The sequence below is a fragment of the Hemitrygon akajei genome, chromosome 5, assembly GCF_048418815.1.
Source record: "Hemitrygon akajei chromosome 5, sHemAka1.3, whole genome shotgun sequence".
Classification (NCBI taxonomy): domain Eukaryota; kingdom Metazoa; phylum Chordata; class Chondrichthyes; order Myliobatiformes; family Dasyatidae; genus Hemitrygon; species Hemitrygon akajei.
Genome location: NC_133128.1, coordinates 24,663,553 through 24,676,978, shown reverse-complemented (window position 1 = coordinate 24,676,978; position 13,426 = coordinate 24,663,553). Strand labels below are relative to the sequence as shown.

The following is a 13,426-nucleotide window of genomic DNA, read 5'->3' as shown; positions in this document are numbered from 1 at the left end:
TTAAAATCATTTCTATTTTAAAAGGTTGGCCTGGAATTGCAAAAGAAAATCTATTACAATTTTGTCAGTAGACATTTATCCTGCCGCCTTGTGCATTTTGCCAAAATAATAATTCAATCTTATAAACATAATTTAATTCATGTGAATCTCTGAAGTTAAATAAATCAATATTTCTAATTGTCTTGTTATTTTTGGGCATACAGCCCTCAGCGTTGTATTCTGGAAAATCGTTTTTTTTTTCTACAGAAAGGCTGCCGCTGCATTTTTCTTAATACTCATATCTTTATTGAGACTCTTCCTGTTTAGCTATAGAAACCAAAATGTACTGCCAAGACATGTAGCATCGCGCAGGGGGCGGCTCGCTCACATGATATGTCTGACACGTGGAATAAAAAATATACAGTTAGTGTAGTGTTTAATCTGTCAGGAGATAAACTCGCCTACGATGTGGATGGGGTTAATACGCACATTCTGTTCTTCTTTCAAAAAGAGGTAGTGCTTGCCCTGCAAAAAAAAAGATAATTTAACAGCCAAAAACAGAACTCCAGTTCTTGCTGAGGTGCCAGACCTGTGCAGGGCGAGAGCGCCGCTTGAAGGTCCATTGCTGCCCTCTGGAGCTCATCGTTAGGAACTGCTGCTCCCGAGACGCAGTTCTGCTGGGTCGAAGAAAATCAGAGATGCGTGGGCTGTTTTTTTTTCATTTGGTTTGTTTATTAAATTTTCTACCATGACAGGAAACCAGCGAGGTTTCGGCCCATTGCCTCATGAGTCGGACGCCGTTCGTCTCACGTTGTTTTAATCTCCCATTCTTGCTGCAGTGTCGCAGACAGTAGCCGGATTCCTGCGGTTTCCAAAGGGTCACCAACCACGGAGTATGTGGAATAGAAATCATACCTGTGTGATTATCTGCCGGCGGCCAGACCATTAATGTCATAATCAAAAATACACAGGCACCAGGAAGTGGCTGTTCTCTCAGTAGGAGATGGGACTGGAAAGCAGAGAGCTTCGTGTAGACTAGTGCCTTAGCCCTCGTGTTTGAACATATTTAAAACGTTATAATTAGAAATTTATAAACAAATAGAACAAGCCTTTAAGCTGCTTTAATTTTGATCTACCGCAGGGTGTGCATACTGATGTCATGTTTTCGCACTTTATGCGTTGTTTTCTTTCAGTCGACGTAGATTTTATAAATGATAGTTTCCAAAGCTTTTTGACTCAAAAATATATATTTATCCGGATATAAACTTATGTAAACTAATGCCCAGACTTAGGAATCCACTAGGCATGTCCGCTGTCTGCTCACCCCCTACACTACATGTGTGTTTGTATGCTAACGTTGTGGAGATAACTTTAAAAACCTGAAATCCCCAAAATAACATAATATTTAGAAATAAAAAAGCTAAAATTACTGATATAAACTCCAAATCGAATATATGTATAAATATTTAGTTGTCAGTACATAAACAGTGCAGTCAAAAAGAAAAAGGTCGCCAATGGGGATTGGATAAACTAAATATTTTCTGTTTTGTTTGGTTATCTGCTTATATTGGATGTATTGGGGAAATGCACGAAATAAAGGTAACTTCGAACAGGTTTATGGTTCCTTTGCTCAATGGACTTGGAACAGAGGATAATAAATACATTTTTGATTCTGAAAATAACTTTTATTCTAGATCTAATAAGGTGTAAAAGATTAAAGGCGCTCGCGATTAGTTTACATTGCAAGATTATTTGAGGATGAGGTTCAGAAAGAAGGAATCCCATTGATGGTAGTGGTGCTTGTTCGTGCACGCGCGCACGTCCTGGCGCGAGGAGCGTTCCGGAACCGCGCACTCCCGGGCGCTTTCGAAAGCACAAAGACGCCTTCTGCGATTGGCTGGAAGCCATCCAAAGGGTCCGCCCACTCCTTCCTTCCTGGCCGGGCCCGAATTCTAGAATGCGCTGCCGATTGGTTGGTTCATGGGATATGCAAATCTGCCGGGTTCGTGCCGACAGCAAGAGATCGCCGGGGGTTTTGTGTAGAAATTCCGAGACATTCACCTTAAATCATAAAGGAGAGACAGAGTGTGTGAGAGAGAGAGAGAGAGAGAGAGAGAGAGAGAGAGAGAGAGAGAGAGAGAGAGAGAGAAAGACTCATTCACAAAGCGCTGAAGTCCTCCTGCTCCTGCCAGCTTAGTGCTCAAATCATTTTATTTTACAACAAGGACAACACCTTAAGAGGAGGAGTGCCGATGCAGAAAAGAGAAGCAAGTTACTTATGATTGAAAAAGTCAATTTCTTCTTTAGGTTCTCCAGCTGTTGTTCTGAAGTTTAAAAAAGAACTTTAAAGGCTCTGTGTTATTTGGTGCAGTCATCCACAGGGCGGGTGTCTCGTGTGAAGTTCACGTTGGACTGAAGTCTCTCTCTCTCTCTCTGTGCGCTCTGAATTTTGGTCAGGGGATTATATATATGGTGTTTGCACGTCTCAAACCACAGGAGAGCCACAAGTCTAACCGAGCTGCAAAACCGCGCTACCCCCAAAATAAAGATCTAGAAAGCGAAAGCTGCGAGAATTAAACCGTGGCTGTGATCGTAGAGAGAAGGGGAAAAGTAACTTGGATTTATTTTATTTGAGCTGAGTGAACTGTGGTCTTTTCAACTGCTGGATAAATTCACCGAACTTCTTTTATTTAAGAAAGTTGCCTCTTCGTTGTTTTTGAGTTTAATCGGTGATCTGCACGATCAAGCGACAGTTTCAGCGAACGTTCTCTCGATATGCTGCGGCAGAGCTGCCGGCTACCAGAACCGCGGTGTAGAACTGAAAATTGAAAGGGGGTCAACAACAGAACGTCTACAGGTGGACACTTCGTTACTTTAACCCGTCACTGAGTCGGACCGATCATAAACCCCACCTACGCCTGCTGATTGCGCCTGAAACTCGCCAGAGACTCGAGCGGAGGCTTCATCTCTCCAAAGACTCCGGGGGTCTGCACTGGGTCGCAGGTGGATTGATTGAGGGAAGGGGAGAAGGAGACGAGGGAGAGAGAGGCAGAGACCCTCGAACAGGCCAAGTTTCTGTAGCTGCCCGGTGTTGAGAATTTTTGTCTTTGAGATTGCTAAGCTTTGTTGTAATGCGTATCCCTGTAGATACCAACACCAGCCGTCGGTTCACGCCGCCTTCGACAACGCTGAGCACGGCGAAGATGAGTGACTCCCTGCCGCTGGCGCCGCCGGACAGCGCTCTGGGTAAACTGCGGCCGGCGGATCGCAGCATGGTCGACGTGTTAGCTGATCATCCCGGAGAGCTGGTCCGGACCGACAGTCCAAATTTCCTCTGCTCCGTCCTGCCGACTCACTGGAGGTGTAACAAGACCCTTCCTATCGCATTTAAGGTAAATCCCGTGTGCTCTGTGTACTTTGGTGGGTTTTACTAGTCGGTGGAACCACTGGCACCTACAGTGGCTATAAGTGAACCTTCACTGGGTCTTGTACAGTTTAAAGAGCAAAAAGTTAGCATTGCTGCTGTGTGTTTTAATTATACTATCAGATGTAGATTAATATATGCGGTAAAGTGATTCAAAAATCCCAAACCAATATGCAGTAGTGACAGGTCCAGGTAAACTATTAGGAGGAGGTTTAGATGAACGTACCCCCAGATTAGCCTTTGTACTGGTCTTCCATAACTTAAGTTTTTTTACACACTGGATTATAATTACACCCGTTTTGCCACCCCCGCACGCCCTCCCCTTTCCCACCCACACACGCGGGCCTTTCCCACACACTTGGCCGGGATTGTGCAGAGAACCGCATTTCGCGGAAAAAAAATAGACCAAGGGTGTTTTTACAAGAATCTCAGAAATATAAGTAAGACTAGGCCATATGCGCCCCTCCCCGTGTATATTCCTCGATTCGTGGCTGCTATTTTAACTCAGAGGGACTTTCTGCACTAACACGTATCCTTTGAATCACTTATTCTGCGCTGCTTTTAGAGTCAGAGCATGGGGGGGGGGTGCATTGCGTTTCGACAAGAGGAGAAGAGGGGTTATTTGGAGGGTTCAATTTGGCGATAAAGCGGTAGAGGGTTGGGGAGGCGGTGGACTGCCTGGCTTCCCTTACTCGCCCTGACCTGTGCTCCTCTCCCGGATGCAGGTGGTCGCCCTGGGAGATGTTCCTGACGGGACTCTGGTCACGGTCCTGGCCGGCAACGACGAGAACTACTCGGCTGAGCTGCGTAACGCCACGGCCGTCATGAAGAATCAAGTCGCCCGCTTTAACGACCTGCGGTTCGTCGGCCGGAGTGGACGAGGTAGTCAGAGCAAAGAAAATAAAACAAAACTCATCGCATCGGGAGTTCCTCAGACTTTCGTTGTTGCTCCCCTGATTATATAGTTATAATCCTCAACGCATATACTCGCTCAGAAAGTATCAAGCAGCAGTCATCTGGGCCTGATAAAGTCTCAAAATGTAGATTATATCGGGTTTTGTTGACTCTGTGTTGTCAGATGGAACTGCGTGCGTAATATCTGAGGCTGCTGACAATCCGCTGAGGGACCTGGTGTTACTTTGGTCAGGGGTTGTTATTATTTGGGATGGTGGTTTAGGAATAGGAAGGGGCGGGGGGGGGGGGGTCGTGGGGGGGCGGTGATCTTCGCAGAAACCAAACAGGTACTCAATCGACCTAGTCACAATTTCAAGTGATCCGTTTCGATTCTACGGCTCCATCGTCCTCTCCCCTCATACCCCACTTGGGACCTGACAGTGGTCCAACCAGTGCCGAAAACCCTCGCTTAGTCCAACTATTTTCACCACCTCTTTGGGTGACATTAAGGTGGTTAAATCAACCCGCAAAGTTAGCAGCCGAATTTACAATGAATTTAAGGCAATTAAAATGCCAACTAATCTGTACAGCATTTTACTGCTATATTTGCATAAGAACACAAATTTTTAAAAATCCCTTGTTCAGAATTAGGTATTTTGTGGACAGAAGGAAACTGGGATTAAGTAATCTTTTGAAAAACATATTACAAAGGATAGTCAATTAATTCAATAAAACATTTGCTTCCCCTTATGCTATAAATGGCGATTAGTCTTCTAATGTGACAGAAAATTGCCAGTGATTGGATTCTATTAATGGAAAAGAGTTAACACTTACAAAGAACGGAAAATGTGATGAAGGCATGCTGTGACACACGATTAAAATATTTAGATATGTATTAACAGTAGAACTGTTGATTTAGGCCTGATTTTATTTTTATTGTTAATACGAGTAACATGTTCCGATTATTGCTTAAACCTCCCTCGTCTCTGTAACCTGCTCATTGATTGCTGTGCCCGTGTTTCAGGGAAGAGTTTTACGTTGACCATCACGGTGTTTACGAACCCTCCTCAAGTCGCCACTTACCACAGGGCCATCAAGATTACCGTGGACGGCCCCAGAGAGCCCAGGAGTGAGTACCCGAGTTGTCCCTGCTTTATCCGAGTGCGCGGGATTTAAGTGTCGAGTCCTTTACAATATTTCTGTAATGATGCGGTCGGATGGGGACACTTCCAGAATTGTTTTCTGTGTTCTGGGTCTCACTGAATCGTTCAAATGCAACCTAATGTTACATTTTGCAAACGCACTAGAAGTTATCCGCTGTTTGTTCGAAGCTGTCAAATTCCAACAGTCAGGTGACTTCTGTTTATTTTAAAGGCAAGCCAAATGTTTTATAAAACAGTAAAGCTCGATTCACGCCGATAGTTTTGCTGTGCATAGGCGGGCGCGTATAGTTATGGGAGCAAATCAAATGTCCGTAGCTTTCAAGTGAATACAAACCGTAATGGGACGTCTACTGAGTATTTTGGATAATTCTGTCATCAGATAAATGAACTATACATATACGGAAAGATTCTTAACCTATTATTAGTATGATTTTCATGATTCTGTGAGACTGTCTGGTGGCCAGTTTGATGAAGTTTTATTCATAAATTATTATGCAGAAACATTAATGGTATTAAGGTGTAAAATATATCCGTACAAGACTTTTAAAATTAAATGTAATTTGAACTTGTATTATATCTTCGCACATCACCGGCCGTTTAAGACAACGTTACATTCACTATACGTATAATGCAGACACTATACCCAAATACTTCAACTAAAGATTATTTCTATTTAAGTATTCAAATATTGTGGAATTCCATTCCTTACGTTAATCAAAGACAGTTCACGGAGATCCTTAATACGCCTTATATCGGATGATTTTATGCTTATAAATTGCGGGCTAGGGAATTTTCTGACTATCTTAGGTCCATTAGTAGAAGCAGATCCAATAGTAAATTATTAAGGAAAGCTCACCTGCTAACAGCAAGCAGACTACTATATAGATCATTTCAATCATGTTTTTAAGTAATTGTTGCGAAATCTAATGCTGGAAGTTAGTCTCACATAATTAATACTTTGTCAGTTTAAACATTACCAGGCCATAGCAACGGAATCTCATTATATATAATTAATAACAATTGCAGCTATTAATATTTTTACAGAAATGCCCACTATTATCACCTGACAAGCTGAATAAACGGTAAGATAAGCAGTACATTGTGAATGATTTGTACACATATTCTTCTCAAATGTCAGTTCTTGTTATTGAAGAAACATGATATATTCTGCTGCAAAGGTTAATCTACGCCAAATCAGAGCATCAATAAAAATGACTATTTTTTAATCTGATAAGTTTATTTGACACTTCAACAGGAATGTGGAGTAAGTATATTTTCTCAGGGTAAATATGAAAAAAGTAAAGCTGACATGATTGTACATATTTAAAAATTACATAAGCAAGGTTAGTTGTAGAATGCTTGAATAAACTAAACACACCATTGCTTTAATATTCCAATTCTTAAAGACACTTGGAATTTTTTGTAACGTAAGATATGGAATTACTACCTTAAATATGGTGTCATTTTTAAGCATTTTATAAAGATGTGACTTACAGAAGAGCATGGCAATGAATACCTGTAAGAGGGCACAGTTACAAAGGAATACCACAGTCATTTTTGAGATGATTTGATGCAATGATTCTAACTAAAATACAGAGTGTATTATTTATTATTAATTTCACTATGTTTCTTTATATATTTCCTGCTTTTAAAATGCTCATCTATGCAGCCAAATACATGGTGTTTGTTCAATAACAAACACCAAAGTGTGCAAAGAATATGTGCACAAATATTTCAAAATGTATTTATGTAATTATTTAGACATTTATTTAGCTTGGCGGGTGACAATGTTTGATAGCCATAATTGTTATTAATTAATATACTTCAGCAAATTCAGCTTTCATAGTTTCAACCATCACAAATACTTTCCTTCTGGAAATATATTATTTTTACTTTGAGTTTAATTTCAGTGTTTGGCTATGCTTAATATACCAAGCTAAACATATCAACAAAAGCCTGAAATGATTTGCTCTACTTCATTTCAAAAAGAAGAGATTAATAATTCCACTGATCCTTCCCTTCAAACATTTTTTAAAATTCTGTCTCTCTTTGCCAGCACATTATATTCAGTCAAAAGAATTTTATCTTGGATATCTAGAAGCTTTGAGATTCTTTATGTGGTTTGCACATGCAATGGGTAGTGATGATGACTTTCTGATTAAAAGAGTATGAAAAGATACAGCTTGTTTCAAGGACTATCATATTTTCTTAAAGTGCAAATAATTATACTGATACAAAATATTTACATTTATTTTGAAGTTAATTTATTAAAGTAACTATTAGTAAATGTTAGTTTATTTTCTGTACTTTGAAGTGTAAATTCTGTATTGTAAAATATAAATCAGGCTTAAATCTAAAAACAATTTCTACTAGAATAAAAAGTACTTCAAAATTATCTGAATATTCATTTCCATCGAAGTTGCCTCACCTGCTGAGTTCCTCCAGCATTTTGTATGTGTTGCATAAGGTTTCTATATTTACATGGAATTACAGTAACATATAAAACACAATTAGGGTTCTGGGGGGGTTGATAAGGAATTAGTAATGTTATAAATAGCAGATTATCCTTCCATACATTCATCAAAACCACAGAATTACCTTTGATCTTGTGTTTGGTAAACATCAGAGGAACCAACAGATTTCAGATAAAGATTCAGCTCACTTCATTGCCAAACCACAGAGCTGAGTCAAAGTGCTCTCTATAAACCAGAGCTGTGATAATTCATTAACAATGAATGTGAAGAAAATGGAAGGATTATGGACATTGTGTGGGCTGAAGTGATTAATTTAGTTGGCCGTTTGATTATGTATTTAATTGGTTTGGCACAACATTGTCGGCCGAAGGGCTGCTCCTTTATTGTGCTGTTCTGTGTTCTAACAATATGTCATCGGTTTGCATAGCTGATCAACTAACCAAAGACTTATTAATGATTGTAGAGGAAATTGTGATTTGATATCTAATGTTATAAGTTAATATTATTATTATTTGGACTCTTTCAACTTAAAAATGATACAAATTGCGGGATATTTTTAGGGTAGAAGTATACCTATTTACCTAAGCCCTTACTCCTACTGGGGAATACTCTGCCAGTTGCAGTTTGCCAGAGTCCTCTGTCCTGGGCCAACTTTTCAAGATGTCCCTGAGTGCAGCCCATCTTCAAAAGTCCTTCCGCTCCCAGGAATAAGATTTTTGGTGTTTCTGTTGGCATTTCTGTAGCTCTGGGCTTTTATGGGATGGGTTGCTAGCCCCATGCCTGACCCTCCTCCTTTCACTTGGGACTGTCCATGGTGGAGTTAAGATAGAAGTATACATATTGATTAACTATTTCATCTCCTAAACAATTGCTTCACCAAGAAATACTTTAAAAACAGTGAGAAGCAAAGTGATATAAAGAGTAGTTAGGGCAAATGGCTTCATGCCCTTCAGAGTTGCATTGAAGCCAGTACTGCCTTTGGGTCTTTCTATTGGTTTGTTTTTTGTACAGGTAAGTGAAGAAATTTACAGGGCATTATATCACATCAAATCCTTTACTACAACAGCAAGTCATGCTGAAAATTTTACTATGCCTTGCCAGATTTGACAGTGCTGTGATAAAGAATGATACTTGGAATTGGGAAGCCAAGGCTTCAAGTACAAATAGCTTACTGTGAAGTATCTAGCTTTTTTTTTAAAAGCAGAAATGACTGTTGAAACTCCAAAACCAGATAGTAATCAAAATTAAATTTAAGTATTCCAAAATGAAAGTCCTCTTGAAAAAAATAGTTTGCTTATTTTGTCTTTTCTTAAAATTGTTGATGGTAGAAGCCAATTCTGATCACAAATTTAACTACAGTTTGTAAATATAGCAGTTTAATTTTAAATCTGACAACTGGAATTGCGAGAAGCATAAGAATTGCTAATAAGTTTAAAGGCATTTCATTTTCTTTCTTTTTAAGTCACAACTTTTACCAAATTCAATATAAGGTGCAATATTTAAAGTTACAAATTTTGATAATATTTAGCTCCTGATTCCTGGGATTTTTATCATATGCTGAACAGCGTGAGATGCTAGGAGACTACTGATGATGTACTTTGGCTGCACAGGGTTGTATAAATATAAAATGATTTATGGGATAGATCAGTATTTGGTACTTACACAGATGACAAAATCTAGAAAACAATTTTATATTTTTGATGTTATTTGACTTATTCACTCAACTGCTGTGAATCATTTAAATGCCATTTTGTCACAAATTTCTACTTACCATATTTTAGATGATAATTTAGTCTTGGCTATTTCACTCCAAGTAGTAATTTTACATATGTAAGTAATGAAAGTCTAACACGGTGGTGAACCTGTGGAATTCACTGCCACGGACAGCTGTGGAAGCCAAGTCATTGAGTTCATTAAAGCCAAGGTTGATGGCTTCTTAATTATTAAAGATGTCAAAGATTATGGGGAGAAGACAGGAGAATGGAATTGAGAGGGATAATAAACTTGCTGTGATGAAATGGTGGAGTAGGCCCCATGGGCCAAATGGCCTAATTCTGTTCCTATATCTTCTGGTCTTCTAGTTTTTGGCAGCATGATTGTCTGAAGATGATTTTGAACGTATTCTTGCCATCCCCTACATGTGCAGACATCAAAATTTGAAGTTTTTCAAAGAACCTTTGGTAGACTCAGTAAGCCTGAAATCAGTGAGAGCTGGGATTGGGAGGGCATGAGGTTCGGCATTGACTGGAGTCATCTTTGTGACATAATTTCGTCATGATGCTTATTGGCATTATCATTGCTCTCTTTATTAACAATCTGGAGAGGTGACTTTTGAACACATGAATGGTGTGTCAGGTGTCTAAATCAGGTCAGAATTTGGATGTTCTGTGATGAATGGTTTGTTTACCATTGCCCGCTCTCCATTATTTTCCAATCAGATCTGTAATACAATTCTCGCCACTTGTCTATTAGTGTGCAGTCAAAAAGACTCTCCATATTAAAACAGAGATTATTACTTCATTTATTGTCTTAAGCATCTAACCTGCTGAGACTGCAGTACATTTTGCCACTGCTACAATTCAGTCAGCCACCTTCAGAAGTAGCATCAGACTCGTGATTCTAAAGGAGGTATGAGCTAAGAGACATCACCACTTCTAATTTTCCTTTCAAGTCACACAAAATTCTGACTTGGAAATATTTACTTGTTATTTCATTGCTGCTGAGTCAAAGTTATGGTTGTGTCTTCAAAGGTTAAAGTTCAAGTTCAAAGTACATTTATTATCAAAGTATATATATGTCACCATATACAACCCAGAGGTTTCTCCTCTTGCAGGTATGCACAGTAAACCCAAGAAACATGATAGTATCATCACCCGACAGAACAGACAAATAGTCAGTGTACAAAGGGCAGCAAACTGCAAATACAAAACAGAAACAAAATAAATAAGCAATCAATATCAAGAACATGAGATGAAGAGTCCTTGAAAGTGCGTCCATAGGTTGTGGGAACAACTCTATGATGGGGTGGGTGAAGTTGCAAGAAATTATCCCCTCTGGTTCAAGAGCCTGATATTTGAGAAGTAATAACTGTTCCTGAACCTGCTGGTGTGAGTTCTGAGTCTCCTGTACCTTCTTCCTGAAGGCAGCACTCTGCAGCATTGTTCAAAGTTTAAAGTTCAAAGTAAATTTATTATCAAAGTACATGTACAGTATGTCACCATATACAATCCTGAGATTCGTTTTCTTGTGGGCATACTTAATAAATTTATAATTATAACAAATCTTCAGCACAATGATTGCAAACATTTCTAAGCAATTTCTCACCATTACATTATCTGTATGGCAATGCGACCTGGTAAAAAGTACCAATATCCCAAACAAAAATGTTCTGCTGGGGACAGAACATTGCCCACATTGAATTTGCTGCTAGTTATGCCCACTCAGTTTCCTCAGTGAAATTTGGAAATGCATTTATGGAATTAGCATTGGTTTATATCTCAGATATGTACATCTAAAGAAGTTGGATTATAATCTCATCTAGAATTGGTGCCACATTGCTGATATATTGAGACTTACTGTACCTGTACTTAGTAGCTAGTTGCAGTTTTCTAATTATCCTTATCTCAGAGAGCAGTATCATGCATTGTAGAAACAGTTATTTATTTTTATTTCACAAACAAGAGAAAATCTGCAGATGCTGGAAATCCAAGCAGCACACAAAATGCTGGAGGAACTCAGTAGGCCAGGCAACATCTATGGAAAAGAATACAGTCGATGTTTCGGACCAAGACCCAGTCCTACCAAAGGGTCTCGTCCCAAAACGTCAACAGTTTACTGTTTTTCCATAGATGCTGCCTGGCCTGCTGCGTTCCTCCACCATTATGTGTGTGTTGCTTTATTTCTATTTATTTATTTTATGTATTTATTGGGATACAGCGTGGAACAGGCCTTTCCAACACTTAAATCCCCGCCACCCAGCAACCTTCAATTTAATCCCAGCCTAATGGCAGGATTATTTACAATGACCAAGTAACCTACCAACCGGTATGTCATAGGACTGTGGGAGGAAACTGGATCACCCAGAGGAAACCCACACGGTCAGGGGGACAAAGTACAAACTCCTGACAGATAGCTGTGTGAACTGAACCCAGATCACCGGTACTGTCAAACATTGTGCTAAGCACTATGCTACTGCGCTGCCCCAAAATTTGTGAGGTCCCACCGATCTATAACTCTTGTATAATAACTTCATAGGTTATTTGACAGTTCTGTCCATAAAATGAGCTATCAGTAGGAAAATTATCATAGATTTTTTGGAATTCTGTTTCACAAATTGGTTGTAAGGTATCATAAAAATATTTCAGAATTATGAAATAATTTCCTGGAAATAAAGTGCTTTCCCATGATTATATTTAGATTGCACTGAAAGTGCCAATCAGACCACAATCCACTCAGATAGGGCAGTACTGTGGTGCTTCACATATCTAGTGATCCTTGTTGAATCCTAAACTCGGTGATTTCCGGATGTCTGTCGTCCTGGTGATTGTGTGGGGTTCCCCGAGTGCTTAGATCTCCTCACTCATCCTAAAAACATGCAGTTTGGTTGATGAAATTGCCACATAAATTGTCACTAGTAGATTAGAGGGAGAAGTTGGGGGGAGTAATTGTGTTAGGATAGGGTGTTTGACTAAATAAGATGGTGACGTGGTGGTACCACTGCCTCGCAGCACCGAAGTCATGGGTTTACTCCTGATCTCCAAAGGCGCCCAATTTGTGTTAAATTTGCAAATTCTCCCTATGACCATAGCGGTTTCCTCTGTGTGTCCCAGTTTCCTCCCACTTGCTTGGTCACTATAAATATAGTGTGCATGTGGGTGGTAGAATCTGGGAGGAGTTGCAAACGAGGTGATAATAAACACAAGAGATTCCGCACAAGAGAGCAACACGGACAAAATGCTGGAGGATCTCAGCAGGTCAGGCTGCATCTACAGAGAGTAACAGACAGTTGATGTTTTGGGCCAAGCCTGAAACTTCGACTGTTTATTCCTCTCCATAGATGCCCCCTGAGCTGCTGAGTTCTTCCAGCACTTTGTGTGGGGAGAATAAAATGGGATAAGTGTAGGATTAGTATAAATAGATAGTTGGTGCTTGGTGTGAGCTCGATGAGCCTATCTTCATGCGGATATGCAGGCACTTTGAATCTTCAGCAATATTTAAATGGCTGAATTAAACTGGCATCTGAGCGGAGAATATTTTTCTCATGCCCAATTTGCCTATTCCTTCATCATCTGTATCATGTCCAGATTTTTAAAGAAACACCTTAGGTTTTCCTACCTTTTGGATCTGGAAGGTTTATTTTCTCACTGCATAGTTCACTGTGGTATACCGCAGATGAGGAAGTATAATACACTGCAAACAAAGTGATTGTATCATGGTAATCATGGATAAATTCATCATGGAAAATCACAATATATCGTTAATAGGTGCCTTCT

General features: G+C 39.6%; 1 protein-coding gene across 2 annotated transcripts in view; it reads left to right on the top strand.

The window, feature by feature from the left end:
• The window catches only part of LOC140727559 (runt-related transcription factor 1-like), a 219,819-nt gene that overhangs the window by 163,364 nt on the left and 43,029 nt on the right, over window positions 1–13,426 (top strand). For both annotated transcript variants that reach the window (XM_073045041.1, XM_073045040.1), the window contains exons 3-5: window positions 3,127–3,371; window positions 4,129–4,285; window positions 5,322–5,426. In XM_073045041.1, coding sequence (XP_072901142.1) covers window positions 3,127–3,371; window positions 4,129–4,285; window positions 5,322–5,426 — 507 coding nt within the window. The remainder of the gene's footprint in view (window positions 1–3,126; window positions 3,372–4,128; window positions 4,286–5,321; window positions 5,427–13,426) is intronic.